This window comes from Pelmatolapia mariae, linkage group LG18 (assembly GCF_036321145.2).
Source record: "Pelmatolapia mariae isolate MD_Pm_ZW linkage group LG18, Pm_UMD_F_2, whole genome shotgun sequence".
NCBI lineage: Eukaryota > Metazoa > Chordata > Actinopteri > Cichliformes > Cichlidae > Pelmatolapia > Pelmatolapia mariae.
In genome coordinates, this window is record NC_086243.1 from 8332676 (window position 1) to 8353164 (window position 20489).

The 20489-nt window shown below is 39.3% G+C and overlaps 2 protein-coding genes across 2 annotated transcripts; one reads left to right on the forward strand and one right to left on the reverse strand.

The window, feature by feature from the left end:
- Positions 1 to 870: 870 nt before the first annotated feature.
- On the reverse strand, positions 871 to 12486 carry LOC134617231 (myb-like protein X). The gene is made up of 3 exons (XM_063462433.1): positions 12430 to 12486; positions 10290 to 11352; positions 871 to 1987 (listed from the first exon to the last, which is right to left on the reverse strand). The coding sequence occupies exons 1-3, from the start codon at positions 12443 to 12445 to the stop codon at positions 871 to 873; spliced, it is 2196 nt and encodes a 731-aa protein (XP_063318503.1). The 5' UTR covers positions 12446 to 12486.
- A 1380-nt stretch (positions 12487 to 13866) lies between these two features.
- Positions 13867 to 15379, forward strand: LOC134617232 (GTPase IMAP family member 9-like). The gene is made up of 2 exons (XM_063462434.1): positions 13867 to 13882; positions 14352 to 15379. The coding sequence occupies exons 1-2, from the start codon at positions 13867 to 13869 to the stop codon at positions 15377 to 15379; spliced, it is 1044 nt and encodes a 347-aa protein (XP_063318504.1).
- Positions 15380 to 20489: the final 5110 nt, after the last annotated feature.

Genomic DNA, 20489 nt, shown 5'->3' on the forward strand with positions numbered 1-20489 from the left:
TGCTTAATTTCTTCCAGATCTTTAAAATCTACAGGTGAGAATGTGGACATTTAGCTTGTGGCAGTAATTTGATCAGAATGTGATGCAGTACTAGATAAATAACTGTGAGAAGCTAAGATACTACTATTCAACCTGTAATTTTATATTTTGTATTTTCCAGAATTATATTTTAAAAAGTATAAAGTTAACCTGCGACACTGAGAAAGCAAGAACAACACTCAGTTGAATTATGACAGTGACTCACAAATTTATTTTAAAGGAGAAGACTAGGTTACAAAAAGAAGGACCAATACTTACAGTTCTAGAGGTCATGCATGTGAAGGAAAAAGGCAATTCAAAACAATTCAGTCAAAGGGAAGGTAAAAGCTGGAGCAAAGATGGATTCATTCACCAAGAAAGTGACGAAAAGTAAATCTCACACACAAACAACATCATTGGCAATAAGAGATGTTACAAAGATACATACATACAGATATCTCTAACTATAAGAATGACTGAATACTGTGAATGTCCCAAAAGCCCACAGTATGACTCTACTTCAACTAATAAATCACTAAGATAACATAAAAAGGAAATTCGATATGTCCACAGGATCTGCTGTGTGAAAACAGCGAGCTGCAAATGAAAAAAGAGAAAGCTTGAAACCTTCAAAAAGCAGATTGACAAATTTTACAATAACCTCACATAACATCCCCAAAATATTATGACTTTTGAACTTGTTGTTATCTGTGACATCATACTAGGAAGTCTTGAGATGCAGGAAACTCTAAAAACTATTTAAAAAAAAATAAAACAATTGTACAATGATACAGAGGGGCAGTCATACTATGAAATGATCAAGACTAACCTGACAGTCATTCAATGCATGAATCACAAGTTAAAAGGCAATTTTAATATATTCCTAATGCCAGTTCCAAGTTTTTTAACTCCTCCAACCACTGCATGGCCAACATTAAGTACGGTTTCAGCAGGTACTGTCAGAAAAAATAATGGATTAAACTCCTCAGCTTCATTTCTGGCTTCATTTTCATATCTGGACTGAATCTTGTGTCTTTCTTCCTCCACTTCTCTCTCACACTTCTCCTTTAACTTCTTCATCTCCCATTCTCTCTTCTCTCTCTCTCTCTTCCTCTCTGCCTCTCTCTCCTCCATCTCTCTCTTTCTCTCCTCATTCAACCTCTTCCTCTCTCTCTTCCTCTCCTCCTCTCTCTCCTTCATCTCTCTCTCTCTCTCAGCCTGGAGTTGTTCGTTGTATTTCTGCATCTCTTTCTCATATCTTTCCTCTATTTCTCTCTCCATTTTCTCTTTTTCTTTCTGTATTTCTTCTTCTTTCTCTCTCAGGATGCGTTCTTTCTCCTCTTGAACCGCCCTCTCAGCCTCTTGGAACATCTCGTTGGTGTAGTGGCTTCCTCCGTTCTTCTGGACTATCTCTCTGATCTTCTGGAGCAGCTCAGTGACCTGAGAGCGCTCCTTGAGTTTATTATTGAAGACGTGGTACTGACCGTTACATCTGGCTACGAGTTCCTGCAGGTCTGAGCTTTCTTCTAAGAACTCTTCAATAGTGATTCCTTCAAGTTGGTCCCCATGGGTAAAGAGAACCATGCTGTATTTGTCCACATCAGTGCCAAAGATTTTTTGAATCTTTTGCACCGTCTGTTTTTCCTCTTCAGTGAATCTGCCCAGTCTGACGACCACCAAGAAGATATGGGGTCCTGGAGAAGCATAGGAGATGCACTCGCATATATTTTTCTGAGTTTCCTCTTCATCAACCCTGGTATCAAACAGCCCCGGGGTGTCAATGACAGCAACGCGATGTCCATCCACTGAAGCTTTTCCTTTGGAAGTTTCTACAGTCATAGATTTGGCACTGAACTTGGATTCAAAGCACTCACGGCCCAGAATAGTGTTTCCAGTAGCACTCTTCCCAAGTCCAGTCTTCCCCACCATCACAATCCTGACCTCATCATTTGTGTAGAAATCTGTGTAGAAAGATCAGAAAGAATACATGGCATGAAATACATTGTACTTATTATACATACACCTGATCATGCACCAGGTTTGGGGTCAGTTTTTTTTTTATATCAAGTACCTGTAACCCAAGATGTGTTACAAATGTTCTGGTAGATGGTCAAAAGTTAATTCAATATCAGCAGAGATGGGTCAAGTATTCTACTATTGTTGTAGCTTGCCATTACCAGTGTGTGAATGTGTGTGTGAATGGGTGGATGACAGGTTGTGTAAAGCGCTTTGGGGTCCTTAGGGACTAGAAAAGCACTATACAAATACAGGCCATTTACCATTTTACCATTTATTGATCCTGTGAAATCATAGTCATCCTCAGTAATGACCCTAACACTCAGATAATGCAATTAATCTTGATTTTTATTTCTTTTCTGTTACATATAATCACTAATCGCTTGTAAATATCACACTTATGAACTGTGTAACTATAATGTTACAGTGGATAACATATTTAATAGCAGGAATCTTAACTATGGACATTCAAAAGTTATGATCTCTCTTCCACATCTCAGAGCTAAATTCACAAACTGCTGTCTCAGAGACTTGGTTAAATAAGGAGCAGGTTGACATGGTTAGAAAGGAGCACTATGGACAATAGTAATGACCAAAGGAGCACAGTGAGTCTTTGTCTTTGTTTTCCTATTGTCCATTATTATTGCTATTAATATTGAATACATATCTATAGCTAATGAGCATGTAGGCAGGTTGTGCATAATTTAGGTTTTATTTTTTATTCATTTTTGCACAATGGGGTAGGTCTTGACAAACATTAAGCTTCAACCTACTCCCTTTCAGACTTGAAACATTTATTTACACCATCACAAGTCAGTGTCTAATACTAACCTCATTGATCTTGTTTCTGTCTTTCTATCTTAGTTTTAAATCAGCCATGATCACTGTTGTAACACTAGAAAACATGACTAACATGATGACTTACCGAACTTGCCAGCCATGCTTGGGTTGTAATTACTTCTGTCGATGTTCAGTCTAAACAGTGATGTGTGGCTACCTGAATTAGAGTAAGAAGTGAAAGGCAGAGAGTGTGCCGCACTTTTTTCAACAGGCAGTATGAGCCAAACCACACCTACAACTAACTCTACTGAACACAGAGTGAAATGAAACTAAAGTTTTGCCGCTTGTTTCAGTTACAAGGGGATTGTTCTAAAACCGGAAATGGACTCAGAATGTATTCAAAGCTCTGCATCTGTCTGCAGATGCAGAGCTTCTTGTATGTTCTCAGAGGGGGCAGATACACTACATGTGGTTAAGAGAAATGCACATGGTGCAAAGAATTCAAGAAATCAACATGGTCATCCGGTTTTATACAAAAACCCTTGTAACTAAATAACACCACAAAACTTTAGTTTCACTTCCTCTCTGTGCCCAAAGCAGTTTTTGTGGGTGTGGATTGGTTGATATTTTCTGTTAAAGGAGGTGCAGCACAGTCTGTGACTTTCACTTTTGACTCCACACACCAGAGGAGGTGTCTACACACTATTTAGGAAAGGAACAACTTCAACCCAAGCATGGACAGGAGGCTTGGTAAGTCTCCATGTTAGTGGTGTTTTTTAGTATTACAACAGTAATCATGGATGAATTTAATATAATTTTATGCAGTCTCTACAGAGAAAGTCTTTTATAGAAAGCAGGTATAGTTTTGAAATTACTTTTAGCCCTCTAACCCTAGCTTCAAACTCTAATCCTAACCCTATTATTTAGGATTTTTTTAACGTATGTGAGTTAAATTAAAATAACAATTAAAACAATAATTAATAACGACACAGAGTTATAATTGTCACTGACGATGACTATAACCTCAGAGGATGATAGCAGAATAGTTACTTGTGACCCATGCCTAAAGACGTTGAATTCACTTTTGATCATCTACCAGAACATTCGTAACACATCTTCTTGGGTACTTGTTAAAGACAAGGACGCTTTTAGAATCTAAAAGAATCTATCCCTAAACTTGGTTAATGTTCAGAAGTTCAATGTTCAGATTATTTCTGATCTTTCTACACAGATTCTGGCAGGACAAAGGATGATGAGGTCAGGATTGTGATAGTGGGGAAGACTGGAACTGGAAAGAGTGCTACTGGAAACACTATTCTGGGTCGTGAGTGCTTTGAATCCAGATTCAGCGCCGTGTCTATGACTGAAGAGTGTTCAAAAGGCAAAGTTAAAGTGGATGGGCAGCAGCTTGCTATCATTGACACCCCAGGGCTGTTTGATACTAGGTTTGATAAGGAGAGAACTACTAAAAATATATGCCAGTGCATCTCCTATGCTTCTCCAGGACCCCATATCTTCTTGGTGGTCATCAGATTGGGCAGATACACTGAAGAGGAAAAACAGACGGTGCAAAAGATTCAAAAAGTCTTTGGCACTGATGCAGACAAATACAGCATGGTTCTCTTTACCCATGGGGACCAACTTGAAGGCACCACTATGGAAGAGTTCTTAGAAGAAAGTCCAGACCTGCAGGAACTCGTGGCCAGATGTAACGGTCAGTACCACGTCTTCAACAATAAACTGAAGGAGCGCTCTCAGGTCACTGAGCTGATCCAGAAGATCAGAGAGATAGTCCAGAAGAACGGAGGAAGCCACTACACCAACGAGATGTTCCAAGAGGCTGAGAGGGCGATTGAAGAGGAGAAACAACGCATCCTGAGAGAGAAAGAAGAAGAAATACGAGAAAAAATTGAAAAAATGGAGAGAGAAATACAGGAAAGATATGAGAAAGAGATGCAGAAATACAACGAACAACTCCAGGCTGAGAGAGAGAGGGAGAGGAAGGACCGAGAGGAGGAGAGGAAGAGGGAGAGGGAGAGGGAGGAGAAAGAATGGGAGATGAAGAAGTTAAAGGAGAAGTGTGAGAGAGAACTGGAGGAAGAAAGACGCAAGATTCAGTCCTGGTGTGAAAATGAGGCCAGAGATGAAGCTGAGGAGTTTAATCCATTATATCATCTGATACAAATCGGTGAAGTAGTCGCCGATGCTGGCAGGAAGATTTATAAAGAAATCAAACAACTAGAACAGGCAATTTTTAGCCTGTTCAAATAAAAACATGAACATCACTGAAGTGTTGGTAGTAGAGTAGTATAGTATAGTCTCACACTGCCATCTACTGTTCTTTTATATTTTTAACGCAAGATCTTAGTGTGTTCAACACTGGTTAAAAATGTGTATTAGTAACATTAAATAAAGAAACAGACACTTATGTTTGATTATCAGTGACTTCTGTTTTTCCCTTTAGAAATTCCATTTAAACTAATGCTCTTGTTTATTTGTTTTCTGCATATAAATATTAACTACAATGCAGAAAACAAATAACCAGATTTTATTGTAATTTTTCTATCATTGATTTAGTTTTCACTTTGTCAACAAGGTATTTTCTTTTAATGGATTTTGCTGCTGAGTTATGTTTAAATGCTGAGCTGAACTTGAAATTAAACCCCAGAAAGTTGATTCTGTTCATCTGAACGTAGTGTTTTCAGTGGGAGAAACATTTCTTCACTCATCTAAGTGACTTCTTCATTCTCACATGAATGCAGGTTTCCCCAAATGAAACTAACACCTCTGGGAAATTAAAGTAAACCTTTTTGTGAACCAAAACATTTCTGTCCAATTGGGGTCTAACACTGAATAAACTCTGGACACCCTGAATCAGTCAAATTTATATTGAATGCTTTTCTTTTCCATCTTACTGTAAGCTACTGTGTGTTTTAGCCAGTTTTACAGCTTTCTTCTGTTTTCTTTGTTTAGTTTTGCAACAGTATCTGTTTTTGTGTGGATAGCCAGTATGTATTTGTATGTTAGTTACAGTTAGTGTCACGGTCTGGCTGGCAGACCGTGGGGATGTTGGGAATGAGGACCCAGGCGCGGAGCTCTGAATAACAACAGTGCGTTTATTTATAGTGAAGGTAAATATTGATGCACAATTGATCCCCGTGCTCCCCAAGACTCCCGTGTGTGTCTTCTAGTGGCGTCCGTGTTCGTGCTCCCCGCTTTCGTGACTCTGCACACCCCGTGCGTGCTGTCCTTCCTCTCCACGTTCCTCTTGGGAGTCTAACGCAATGATCCCGCGTCGGTGGGAGCTCCGAGACACTCTTAAACCTGACACATGAGTACAACTACATGTGATCTGAAAAACAGCAGTTTTGTCACATTTTCATATCTAATTCAGGTATTTTAAGGGAGGCTGGAGGCACTGAAAGACTCCCCTACCTGTCCCTGCTGAATCTAAGCAGAAGCAGAAAGGTTTCTGGATTGCATGATCACTTTAACCAGCTAGCCATCCTGTTATGGAAGAAACCAGTTAGAAGCTGTTTTCAGAGCAGCTGAGTAGATTTTATCTCAAGTTAGTGAGTAACAGTAGAGTTTTGCAGAACACTAAGAAAGATTCTTCTTTGACTGTTGATGGTCTCATTGGTCATCATATCCTATCCAGAGCTATTTACAATGTCCAATAGTGGCAACAAGTTTACAGTCAACATTTCTGGATACCAAAGGAGAAGAAAACATGAAGTATACACCCCACCCCTCACAAAAAAACAAAAACACACACACAGTAGAGGTAGAGAGCAGGTTACTCATACATACTGATATGTTTTAAGGTAATGACTAGCAGATGAAGACAGCAGAAGCAGAAAGAAGACCTGAAAGACACCAATGCTGGTGCAGGAAGACCAACAGCCAAAACAAAGATGGATCATACTCCTCATACTTCATAGAAAGAAATATGAGGAGTACAAGTAGGATGGTGTTGATAAAAAAACAATTACGTAGTGGACAAGCATGGTGTACGCACAGGAAAGGAAACAACCCAATTCAATTTTTTGACAGTGATGCAGTAAGGTAAGGATAATACTTACTTGAAATCACCAAGGCTCCCAGAAGACCTTGGGAAAGAGCAAATAAGAGAAAGTGTGTGTGAAAGTGTGATACAGAGGAATGCCCATAGGTTAATGGCAGATTTTGTGCTTAAAAAACATAATTAAAAACCAGGGTTACAATGTATAAAACATTTTTTTAAAATCAAGTAAATATTAGTGCATTACACTCTTAACTTCACATTCAGCTGATATCTCTCTACCTATATTCATAAATTATTTCATTCTAAATTACTCCTTACTTTATGCCAACAAGGTGAGCAGTGTTTCTCTTTGACTGACAAACTGTGTCGCCGGCCTCTAGCTACATACATAAAACACAGTAGTTGGAATGGTGGTGTCCACTGTATTCAATACTGCAGGCTAACATGGTGGTTTCCTCACATCAGCACCTGCTCCTGTGTATTTTTAATGGATTTATTCTAAGTTGATGAGAGTGCATCAATTTTACAGGACATAATTACAGACTGTATCTTTAAAATAAAAATGTGTAAAACGACACCAATGACAACAAACCCATGAAAATGATAGTAGTGCAAGTGATATGACACTGCAGCAATTGTAGAAACAATTACAAAATTAATGTAAAGGACCAGACCTGAATATAACAACCACAAAGTGAAAAATACTGGCAGGAGCCAGTGCTACCTCTCAGCCTCTGAGTAGATGCACTGAGGGTATAAATTTGAAAATCATCTGAGAGGTAAGTACTTCATTTTCCAGTAAAATATAATGTATTTTAGAACCTCTGTTCCCTTAATGTCATAGCTACTGTGCCCCCATTAAAAATGGAAAAGTTAGTGTGGACATTTGTGCATGATATTTTACAAGACAGAAAGAGAGCACCATGACTTCATCAATGATAGTTTGTTTTCTTGATGCATTACACAAACTGTACCTGAGCAGTGATGCTGGTAAGTGACAGGGCCGTCTTGTTCACACTGACATACTTGAGTGCCTATGAGACTGGGACCACTTAGTGACTTGAAAAAAAGGCATAGTGCTTGGCTTTGCTTAACACAAAAGCAAAAACCTGCCGCTACTGCCTCTGCACAAAATGGCCTAAAATAACTAGAAAAATGCCACAATCGCTTCCAGTGCGTATAGTTCGTGACAGGTGATACTGTCAGTGCAACTCTTCAGTACCTCCATTTCGTTCAATGTCATTGGATCCAAAAAATTGATGACAATAAACAATTTCTATTTTTTTCTATTTCTATTTTTATATTTACACTTAAAACTAACTGTCAGGGTCCTGGGTTTGAGCGGCCCAGGATCCCTGGGCAGTCATGGACTGGTGATATTGTATGTATATTTGGTGTTGCTGTCCCTCTTCTCCCTGTTTGCGTGTGTGTGTGTGTGTGTGTGTGTGTGTGTGTGTGTGTGTGTGTGTGCGTGTGTGTGTGTGTGTTTCTGCAGGCACCTTCAGGCCTGGTGGGTGTAGCCCTGCTGGCGGACTGGCCACACCCGAAGCCACACACCTGCTGCTGATCAGGCCTCGTCGGGGGAGCTACTTAAGTAGTACAATTACTTTTTATGTCTGCTTTCTACATTTGTGAACTGGTCATCACTTACACTTTCATTACATACTTTGAGTTTGTAAACATTCAGATAGCATAATTGGAATACATTGTATCCAATTCATGGCAGCAAAGGGTGTTAGTCCATCCCAGCTGCCACAAGGAGACAAAGGCAGGGTACACCCTCAGCAGGCTGCCAATTTATCACAGGGCTAGCAATATATATATATGTCACGTAAAACCCACTACAATGCTTAATAATTTTTATTTAAAACATCTAAAAGCTTTCTTTCCAAACCTGAGCTGTTTCAGATGATTTTTGAAATTCTGAGCTCTCTGATCTCAGTGTAAGCTGTCTGCGCCCTCAGTGGAGCTGCCTCTCGAAAGTACTTCTACTTCTTGTCTTCCCCAAATGTTGACCACCTGTCCAAGAGTACTGAAGATCTGAGGTCACACATCCTGGTGACAACAGCGTGCCCACCCCAGAAGACAGAGGCCCAAGATTCAGTCCTGTTTGCCAAAGGTCTTGTGTCCCTTGAGTTAAGTTTTTGTCACTCTCTGCGTCGCCTTCCTCTGGTGCTAATTCCGTTTTATTAAGTAGTGGTGTGATTACTGCGCATGTGAGAGAAACAGGGAAAATGCAGGGCTGTAGAGAGCTGTTGATAATATTTACTAAATGATAAAACAATGAGATACCGGTTTAAATAGTTTTGTTGGGGTGGGGTGAAGTAGAGAGGTGCGAAACTTTAACTGATGCTTAATTTCTTCCAGATCTTTAAAATCTACAGGTGAGAATGTGCACATTTAGCTTGTGGCAGTAATTTGATCAGAATGTGATGCAGTACTAGATAAATAACTGTGAGAAGCTAAGATACTACTATTCAACCTGTAATTTAATATTTTGTATTTTCATTTATTACATTAAAGTATGAAGTTACCCTGCAACACTGAGAAAGCAAGAACAACACTCAGTTGAATTATGACAGTGACTCACAAATTTATTTTAAAGGAGAAAACTAGGTTACAAAAAGAAGGACCAATAATTACAGCTCTAGAGGTCATGGCACAAAGTCCACAAAGTCTAAGTTTATTGTCAGGCTGCGAGTCATACATGTGAAGGAAAAAGGCAACGCAAACAACTCAGTCAAAGGGAAGTTAAAAGTTGGAGCAAAGATGGATTCATTCACCAAGAAAGTGAAGAAAAGTAAATCTCACAAACAATCAAAAAAAAAAAAACCATCACTGCCAACAAGAGAAGTTACAAAGACCTCCCACTATCAGTTTCTTAACTGCTTATCTATTGGAGCCTATGTGTTTAACCACTGTTATAGAGTGAGAGGGTACATCCTGCTCATGCTGAAAGTCCGTCACCCAAAATAATAATATGGTCTCATATCCACACCTACATCAGTCATTTCACATAAAACATGTGTTTGTAAAAATGTTAAACATATACAGATATCTCTAACTATAATATTACTATGACTGAATACTATGAATGTCCCAAATGCCCACAGTAAGACTCTACTTCAACTAATAAATCACTAAAATAACATAAGAAGGAAATTCAATATGTCCACAGGATCTGCTGTGTGAAAACAGCGAGCTGTAAATGAAAATTAGAAAAAAAGAAAAAGCTTCAAAACTTCAGAAAGAAGATTGACAAAATTTACAGGAACCTCACATATAATCCCCAAAATATTACGACTTTTGAACTTGTTGCTATCTGTAACATCATGTTAGGGAGTCCAGACATGCAGGGGAACTCTAAGAAAAAGTTTAAAACAATGGTGCGATGATACAGAGCGGCAGTCATGAGTTTCTATATGAAAAGATCCTGACTGTCATTCAATGCTTGAGTGTAAAAGTGGTTTTTAACATCTTCCCAACTTTTTTAACTCCTCCAACCACTGCATGGCCAATATTAAGTATGGTTTCACCAGGTACTGTCAGAAAAAATAATGGATTAAACTCCTCAGCTTCATTTCTGGCTTCATTTTCATATCTGGACTGAATCTTGCGTCTTTCTTCCTCCACTTCTCTCTCACACTTCTCCTTTAATTTCTTCATCTCCCATTCTCTCTCCTCTCTCTTCCTTTCTGCCTCTCTCTCCTCCCTCTCCCTCTTCCTCTCCTCCTCTCTCTCCTTCCTCTCCCTCTCTCTCTCAGCCTGGAGTTTTTCGTTGTATTTCTGCATCTGTTTCTCATATCTTTCCCGTATTTCTCTCTCCATTTTCTCTTTTTCTTTCTGTATTTCTTTTTCTTTCTCTCTCAGGATGCGTTGTTTCTCCTCTTCAATCGCCCTCTCAGCCTCTTGGAACATCTCGTTGGTGTAGTGGCTTCCTCCGTTCTTCTGGACTATCTCTCTGATCTTCTGGAGCAGCTCAGTGACCTGAGAGCGCTCCTTCAGTTTATTGTTGAAGACGTGGTACTGACCGTTACATCTGGCTACGAGTTCCTGCAGGTCTGGACTTTCTTCTAAGAACTCTTCAATAGTGGTGCCTTCAAGTAGGTCCCCATGGGTAAAGAGAACCATGCTGTATTTGTCTGCATCAGTGCCAAAGATTTTTTGAATCTTTTGCACCGTCTGTTTTTCCTCTTCAGTGTATCTGCCCAGTTTGATGACCACCAAGAAGATATGGGGTCCTGGAGAAGCATAGGAGATGCACTGGCATATATTTTTCTGAGTTTCCTCTTCATCAACCCTGGTATCAAACAGGCCTGGGGTGTCAATGACAGCAACACGATGTCCATCCACTTTGGCTTTTCCTTTAGAAGATTCTACAGTCATAGACACGGGACTGAACTTGGATTCAAAGCACCCACGACCCAGAATGGTGTTTCCAGTAGCACTCTTTCCAATTCCAGTCTTCCCCACCATCACAATCCTCACCTCATCATCATTTGTCTTTCCAGAATCTGTGTAGAAAGATCAGAAAGAATACATGGCATGAAATACATTGTACTTATTATACATATACCTGATCATGCACCGGGTTTGGGGTTGGTATTTTAGGTTACAAATGTTCTGGTAGATGGTCAAAAGTTAATTCAACATCTACAGAGATGGGTCACAGTTATCTATTCTGCTGTTGATCCTGTGAAATCATAGTCATCCTCAGTAATGACCCTAACACTCTGCTGTCAGGAAATGCAATTAATCCTTTTTTTCTTTCTTTCTGTTACATATAATCACGAATGGCTTGTAAATATCACACTTATGAACCATGTAACTATAATGTTACAGTGGATAACATATTTAATAGCAGGAATCCTAAGTATGCAAGTGAAAATAAAATTTAAAAAAAAAAAAAAGTTATAACATGGCAGGTTGTCTTTTGCACTGGAGATGCACTCGCAAATATTTTTAATAGTTCTCTCCTTATCAAACCTGGTATCAAACAGCCCCGGGGTGTCAATGACATCAACCTGCTGCCCATCCACTTTAACTTTGCCTTTTAAACACTCTACAGTCATAGACCCGGCACTGAGTCTGGATTCAAAGCAGTCATGACCCAGAATGGACATTCAAAAGTTGTGAACTCTTTTCCACATCTCTAAATTCACAAACTGCTGTCTCAGAGACTTGGTTAAATAAGGAGCAGGTTGACATGGTTAGAAAGGAGCACTATGGACAATAATAATGACCAAAGGAGAACAGTGAGTCTTTGTCTTTGTTTTCCTATTGCCCATTATTATTGCTTGTTATTATTATCAGCTAATGAAAATGTAGGCAGGTTGTGGAAAATGTAGTTTTTTTTTGTTCATTTTTGCACAATGGGGCAGGTCTTGATAAACAGTCCAGTTCTACCTACTCCCTTTCAGACTTAAAACATTTATTTAAACCTTCACAGTTCTGTGTATGTATAAAACTAACCTCACTGATCTTGTTTTTATTTTTATAATCTATCGACTTACCTGCCAACCAACCATGATTTTAAATCAGCCATGATCACTGTTGTAACACTAGAAAACATGACTAACATGATGACTTACCGAACTTGCCAGCCATGTTTGGGTTGTAATTGCTTTTGTCGATGTTCAGTCTAAACACTGTTGTGTAGCCAACTGAAGTGGAGTAAGAAGTGAAAGGCAAAGACTGTGCTGCAGCTTCTTCAACAGGCAGCATGAGCCAAACCACACCTACAAATGACTCTACTGAACACAGAGTGAAAGTGAAATTATAGTTTAGCCCCATTATTTCCGTTACAAGGGGATTGTTCTAAAACTGGAAATGGACTCAGAATGTACTCAAAAATCAGCATCTGTCTGAATTAACTACTATGTGAATATTTTTTTTTTTGTTCTTGAATATTGTTCATTAAAAATGTTAATTTTATTAAAAATATTTTGAGATTATAAGATAACATTTTGCAAATGTTAATGTTTTGTAAGAACTGCTTTGTGCTGCAGTGTCTGTACTTCTAAAAAAGTGTTGCTGTTTCTTGTAAATGGGGATGGGAGGGGGGGGCAGGGTTCTGGCTTTGCACATCGGATAAATTTGAGTTTGGTGCACAAATCAAAAAGTGAAACTGGAAGCAAAGAAATCTATACTAATTTGTGCAGCAGTGCTTGCTATTAAGAAAAAATGCGCCGTTTCTTTTAAATGATTTTGGGAGGAGAAAGCAAAGTCTAAAGAGTGAACGCAGTCACTTCCTGTACCTGCAGGAGGTCTGTGGTCCTCAGTGCCATACTGTAGTAAATAACCAGGATATAAAACAGTGCACCTGAGAACCTGAAGCAGAAAATAGATGTTCATCAGATCCAATTTTTGTTGAGTTTTTCATTAGACTTTGAAAGTAAGCAGAGCACATTACTGTTTTCACACTTATATTTGTTCATGAACAGAACCAAAAACATCAAAATAAATAAATGTAAGCAGCTACTAAAGCTGCTTTACTGCTAAATACACATGCAATGTGTGCTTGTAATGCACAGGACCTAGCAGGACTAATCAGACTGCAGCTGGAAACATCACTCTAGCACATCAGTGCTTTGAATCAAAGTGAAGTGCTAAGTCTATGACTGTAGCCTGTTCTAAAGGGAAAGCTATATGTCTGTCTGATACCAGGCCTTCCTTGGATAAAATCACAAAGGTGCATCCCTGTGCATCTCCTAAGCTTCTCCATGACCCTATATCTTCTTGTATGCTCTCAGATGGGGCAAATACACTGAAGAGAAAATGCACATGGTGCAAAGAATTCAAGAAATTAACATGGTTATCCAGCTTTATACAAAAACCCTTGTAACTGGAAAAATACCACAAAACTTTTGCTTTCACTCTGTGTCCAATGCAGTTATTTGTGGGTGTGGATTGGTTGATATGTTCTGTTAAAGAAGGTGCAGAACAGTCTCTGACTTTCACTTCTGACTTGAGACCAGAAGAAGTATCTGCACTGCACTATTTAGAACAGGAACAATTTCATCCCAAACATGGACAGCAAACTTGGTAAGTCTTCATGTTAGTGGTGTTTTTTTAATGTTACAGCAGTGATCAGGCTTGAATGATTAAATGTTAGACAAGCTCTGTGGAGAAAGTCTTTTGTAGAAATCAGCCGTAGCTGTAGCTTTGAAAATCACTTTGAAATAACTTAACTTAACTTAACCCTCTAATCCTAGCTTCAAATTCGAATCCCAACCCTATGATTTAGGATTTTAAATGTATGTGAGGTAAATTAAAAACAAACAAACAAACAAACAAAAAAATCGAAATAAAGATTAATAACATACATACATATCACTGATCATGACTATGACCTCACAGAATTAATAGTTGTGACACATCTTCTTGGGTATCTGCAAATTTTTGAAATCTAGGAAAATCTATCCCAAAACTTAGTTAATGTTCAGAAGTAAAGACTTATGTATTTACAGCTTGATTTAGATCCTAATTCATTATTTCTCATCTTTCTACACAGATTCTGGCAGGACAAAGGATGATGAGGTCAGGATTGTGATAGTGGGAAAGACTGGAACTGGAAAGAGTGCTACTGGAAACACTATTCTGGGTCGTGAGTGCTTTGAATCCAAGTTCAGCGCTGTGTCTATGACTGTAGAGTGTTCAAAAGGCAAAGTTAAAGTGGATGGGCAGCAAGTTGCTGTCATTGACACCCCAGGCCTGTTTGATACCAGGTTTGATAAGGAGAGAACAACTAAAGATGTATGCCAGTGCATCTCCTATGCTTCTCCAGGACCCCATATCTTCTTGGTGGTCATCAGATTGGGCAGATACACTGAAGAGGAAAAACAGACGGTGCAAAAGATTCAAAAAATCTTTGGCCACGCAGCAGACAAATACAGCATGGTTCTCTTTACCCATGGGGACCAACTTGAAGTCAACCCTATGGAAGAGTTCTTAGAAGAAAGTCCAGACCTGCAGGAACTCGTGGCCAGATGTAACGGTCAGTACCACGTCTTCAATAATAAACTGAAGGAGCGCTCTCAGGTCACTGAGCTGATCCAGAAGATCAGAGAGATAGTCCAGAAGAACGGAGGAAGCCACTACACCAACGAGATGTTCCAAGAGGCTGAGAGGGCGATTGAAGAGGAGAAACAACGCATCCTGAGAGAAAAAGAAGAAGTAATGCGAGAAAAAATTGAAAAAATGGAGAGAGAAATACAGGAAAGATATGAGAAAGAGATGCAGAAATACAACGAACAACTCCAGGCTGAGAGAGAGAGGGAGAGGAAGGAGAGAGAGGAGGAGAAGGAGAGGGAGGAGAAAGAATGGGAGATGAAGAAGTTAAAGGAGAAGTGTGAGAGAGAACTGGAGGAAGAAAGACGCAAGATTCAGTCCTGGTGTGAAAATGAGGCCAGAGATGAAGCTGAGAAGTTTAATCCATTATATCATCTGATACGAATCGGTGAAGTAGTCGCCGATGCTGGCAGGAGGATTTATAAAGAAATCAAACAACTAGAACAGGCAATTTTTAGCCTGTTCAAATAAAAACATGAACATCACTGAAGTGTTGGTAGTAGAGTAGTATAGTATAGTTTCATACTGCCATCTACTGTTCTTTTTTATTTTTTATATTTTTTAATGCAAGATCTTAGTTCAACACTGGTTAAAAATGTGTATTAGTAACATTAAATAAAGAAACAGACACTTATGTTTGATTATCAGTGACTTCTGTTTTCCCTTTAGAAATTCCATTTAAACTGATGCTCTTGTTTATTTGTTTTCTGCATATAAATATTAACTACAATGCAGAAAACAAATAACCAGATTTTATTGTAATCCTTCTATCACTGATTTAGTTTTCACTTTGTCAATGATGTATTCCTTTCATGGATTTTGTTGCTGAGTTATGCCCCTGGAAAAAAAAAAGTGTAAATGCAGAGCTGAACTTGAAATAAAGATATAATGATAAAATTAAACCTCAGAAAGTTGATTCTGTTCATCTGAACGTAGTGTTTTCAGTGGAAGAAACATTTCGTCACTCATCCAAGTGACTTCTTCATTCTCACATGAATGCAGGTTTCCCCAAATGAAACTAACACCTCTGGGAAATTAAAGTAAACCTTTTTGTGAACCAAAACATTTCTGTCCACTTGGGGTCTAACACTGAATAAACTCTGGACACCCTGAATCAGTCAAATTTATATTGAATGCTTTTCTTTTCCATCTCACTATAAGCTACTGTGTGTTTTAGCCAGTTTTACAGCTTTCGTCTGTTTTCTTTGTTGGGTTTTGCAACAGTATCTGTTTTTGTGTGGATAGCCAGTATGTATTTTATTATACCAATATATATAACGTTTCCAATTTTATTGATCTGTTGAAACCAAAGTTGAGGACAAAATGATCAGTAATAATTTCATAAATAATCTTGGACTGACTATGAAGAAAGTTGTCTTTTCGTTTTAGAGGGACAAAGGTGAAGAAGTGGTGTTTTATTACTGTCCTTTATGACACTTTACTCATTTTTGTTGTTTCCAACTGATGGTGCTCTGCTCTGTGTTCCACTTCAACTGTTCACATGCCAAATTTTCACTGCACTTCGAGCTTCAAACTATATAAATACAGTTAGTTTGTATGTGACTTTAAGGTTACATATGCAAATAGAAATAGAAAAAGAAATGGAAATTGTTTATTGTCATCAATTTTTAGATCCAATGACATTGACTGAAAAGGAGGTGCACTGAAAGTATCCCCACCTGTCACGAACTATACGCACTGGAAGCGATTGTGGCATTTTTCTAGTTATTTTAGGCCATTTTGGCCATTCTAATAGGCTGAGAGGTAGCACTGGCTGCTGCCAGTATTTTTCAGTTTGTGGTTGTTATATTCAGGTCTGGTCCTTTACATTAATTTTTTAATCGTTTCTAAAATTGCTGCAGTTTCATATCACTTGCACAACCATCATTTTTATGGGTTTGTTGTCATTGGTGTTGTTATACACATTTTTATTTTAAAGGTGCAGTCTGACATAGATTAGTGTGTAATTACGAATTCGAATAAATCCTTTAAAAATACACAGGAGCAGGTGCCGATGTGAGGAAACCACCATATCAGCCTGCAGTGTTGAATACAGTGGACACCACCGTTCCAACTACTAGTGTTTTATGTATGTAGCCAAAGACCGGCGACACAGTTTATCGGTCAAAGAGAGACACTGCTCACCTTGTCGACATAAAACAATGAGTAATTTAAAATGAATTAATTTATGAATATAGAGAGAGAGATATTAGCTGAATGTTTTTTAAACACATTAACCTATGGGCATTCCTCTGTATCACTCCATCATGGCTTTACTGCCACCAGTTCAGTACTGTTTAAAGAAATAATTTAATTCATTTATTATAGAAAAAACATCAGTCATGAGTATTTTTGGCCAGTTGTAATAAATAAGTGTTATGACAATATGTGAAAGGACTACCAATTAGAGGGTCTATCTCAGCTGTCATAGAGCGAATAGCAGGATACATCCTGGACTGGTTGCCGCTCTATAGCTCTCCCTCACACACATATACACTAACAAATACACTGTCAAAAATAAAATGGTTTGTGAGCATGGAAGTGCCTTTGTCCACCCTACATCTACTGTTGAAGTTGGAATATGACAAAGGGAGAGAAGAAGATACCCTTTTTTGTGACTCAAGAAAAAGCGAGTATCTGTATTATATGATTTAGGCATATAATATCTATGAAACAAAACATTGTGAATTTGAGAGTGAAACTTTTGTAATAGGCTGAAAAGCATTTTGTTGTTCTAAGTGAAAAGCAGACTACTAAAAGCAGAATATTACTGTTAGGTCTGCACTCGCAGGCCTCGCTGGCTCACAGACTTATCCCCATGAACAAAGCAAGACAATCAGAGCTCAATCGGTTTTTACTTGTGCAAGGGAAGCCGGTCCGGTCAGGATCCAGAGCTGGAAGCTCCTCACCTGATCCCAGACAACTCCAAATTCCAGCCTCCCCTTGCAGCCTTTTTGTTCAGTGAACACAATTACACAGTCCCCCGTTGTAAAAGCTAAGGCACTGTGTGTGTGTATATGCACGTGCGAGCATGTGAGTGATTGTTTATGTGTGTGTGTGTGTGTGTTTCTGTATACGTGACTTCCTGGTTCCTGGTCGTTTAACCACATCCCTAGTTATCAAAAGGTCATCTCCCCCCACCCGTATATGCTTAACTCCTCTAAATGGTTCACCATATACAAACATAGGTGAGCCCATAAATGGCAGGAAGTAAACATTCCTTACCAAATAAGGAAACCAGACTCTTACATGCAATTTGCCTGCAGTTAAACACTATCCGGTCTTTAAGTGATGACGTGACCCTGCTTCCGGGCCTAAAGTAGTCTGCGTTTAATATGACTTTTGTGTTATTAACATGTTTAATGTTTTGTATTTTCTTCTATTTAATCTCAAAAAGCTCCTAAAAACAGTCAGTGATCACTGTTGACCTCCCTCGGCTTTTATTACCGCTAATCATTTATTTAAGCTCAGTTTTTAAAACCTTACAATGTAACTACAGCACAGCCCATGCAGCAGTATATTAATGAATAACCTCGTATTGTGGATGGATTATCTCAGTTGTTCTCCTGGCTGAAGTTTGGTCCGTTTACAGCATCCTGCCATGCGATTGCATTTGTTCCTGACCACCGAGAATCCTCACGTTAACTTTTATCGAGTGGAAAAAGTTAGCGTGTTTATATTATGCTCACATAACTGTGTCGCTAGCGGTCACGTAGCACATCATTATATACCAGCTAGCCAAACTTCAGTAACCCTACAAACGTCACTGCTGTTTAGTTTTCTGTCTTCATTTAAGTGATAGCAGAGCTGTACGTTTGAATTTGTTTCCAAAATCCCTCAGTCAGGACATGTTATATTATATTTAGATGGAAGCTAGCGAGCTTCCTGCTAACTTCTAACTCCGTTAAATGTCATAAATTCCGTTTTCATGGATGCCTGGATGTTAAACTCAATTGTTACACCTTGTAGAGCAGAACGCTGATCATTTTATTAAAGATGAAAGACTTTAGACAGTTTTTCAACTCTCAGTAATGCCACAGTGATCGTTTGATATATGGACCTGCAGCGGCATTTAAGCCCAGACACGGCTAGTGACGTCAGACTTAGAGACCGGATAGTTAATAGCATCCCCCACCATCCTAGATGTAGGGGAGGAACAGAAAAATGGATATGTTTTGTTTTAAACCATTCCATTGTTGCCCTGGCTTTATGTTTAGGGTCGTTGTCCTGCTGGAAGGTGAACCTCCGCCCCAGTCTCAAGTCTTTTGCAGACTCCAAGAGGTTTTTGTCCAAGATTGCCCTGTTTTTGGCTCCATCCATCTTCCCATCAACTCTGACCAGCTTCCCTGTCCCTGCTGAAGAGAAGCACCCCCAGAGCATGATGCTGCCACCACCATATTTGACAGTGGGGATGGTGTATTCAGAGTGATGTGCAGTGTTAGTTTTCCACCACACGTTTTGCATTTTGGCCAAAAAGTCCCATTTTGGTCTCATCTGACCAGAGCACCTTCTTCCACATGTTTGCTGTGTCCCCCACATGGCTTGTGGCAAACTGCAAACGGGACTTCTTATGGTTTTCTGTTAGCAATGGCTTTCTTCTTGCCACTCTTCCATAAAGGCCAACTTTGTGCAGTGCACGACTAATAGTTGTCCTATGGACAGATTCCCCCACCTGAGCTGTAGATCTCTGCAGCTCGTCCAGAGTCACCATGGGCCTCTGTGCTGCATTTCTGATCAGCGCTCTCCTTGTTCGCCTGTGAGTTTAGGTGGACGGCCTTGTCTTGGTAGGTTTACAGTTGTGCCATACTCCTTCCATTTCTGAATGATCGCTTGAACAGTGCTCTGTGGGATGTTCAAGGCTTGGGAAATCTTTTTGAAGCCTAAGCCTGCTTTAAATTTCTCAATAACTTTATCCCTGACCTGTCTGATGTCTATATCCAATCGAGAATCTGTGGCAAGATCTGACAACTGCTGTTCACAAATGCTGCCCATCTAATCTGACTGAGCTGGAGCTGTTTTGCAAAGAAGAATGGGCAAAGATTTCAGTCTCTAGATGTGCACAGCTGGTAGAGACGTACCCTAAAAGACTGGCAGCTGTAATTGCAGCAAAAGGTGGTTCTACAAAGTATTGACTCAGGGGGCGGAATAATTACGCACAGCCCTACTTTTCAGTTATTTATTTGTAAAAAATGTTTGGAATCATGTATGATTTTTGTTCCATTTCTCACGTGTACACCACTTTGTATTGGTCTTTCACGTGGAATTCCAATAAAATTGATTCATGTTTGTGGCTGTAATGTGACAAAATGTGGAAAAGTTCAAGGGGGGCGAATACTTTTGCAAGCCACTGTATGTTGATAAAATGTCTCATCCTTATTTAGGCCTGCTAAGGGTCTGGGTGCACTCTACACATTCTTAAGCTCATGGGAAGGTCGTATCTTGTCTTGTGATCTATGGTATGGCAGAACACGCACTCTGTATCTTATCAGGTATAAGAGCCTTTTGTTTAGGAGAACTACTCCCAGGAAGCCCCTGGTGCCAGCTATCTGGGGAGTCGTTCACATGTCATATTTTGTGTGTG

Excerpts from the sequence above, each read along its gene's own strand:
- LOC134617231 (XM_063462433.1), bottom strand. Across the intron at positions 1,988-10,289 it reads AAAACCACTTTTACACTCAA|CTACACAGATTTCTACACAA; the intron begins GCATTGAATGAC and ends TTTCTGATCTTT.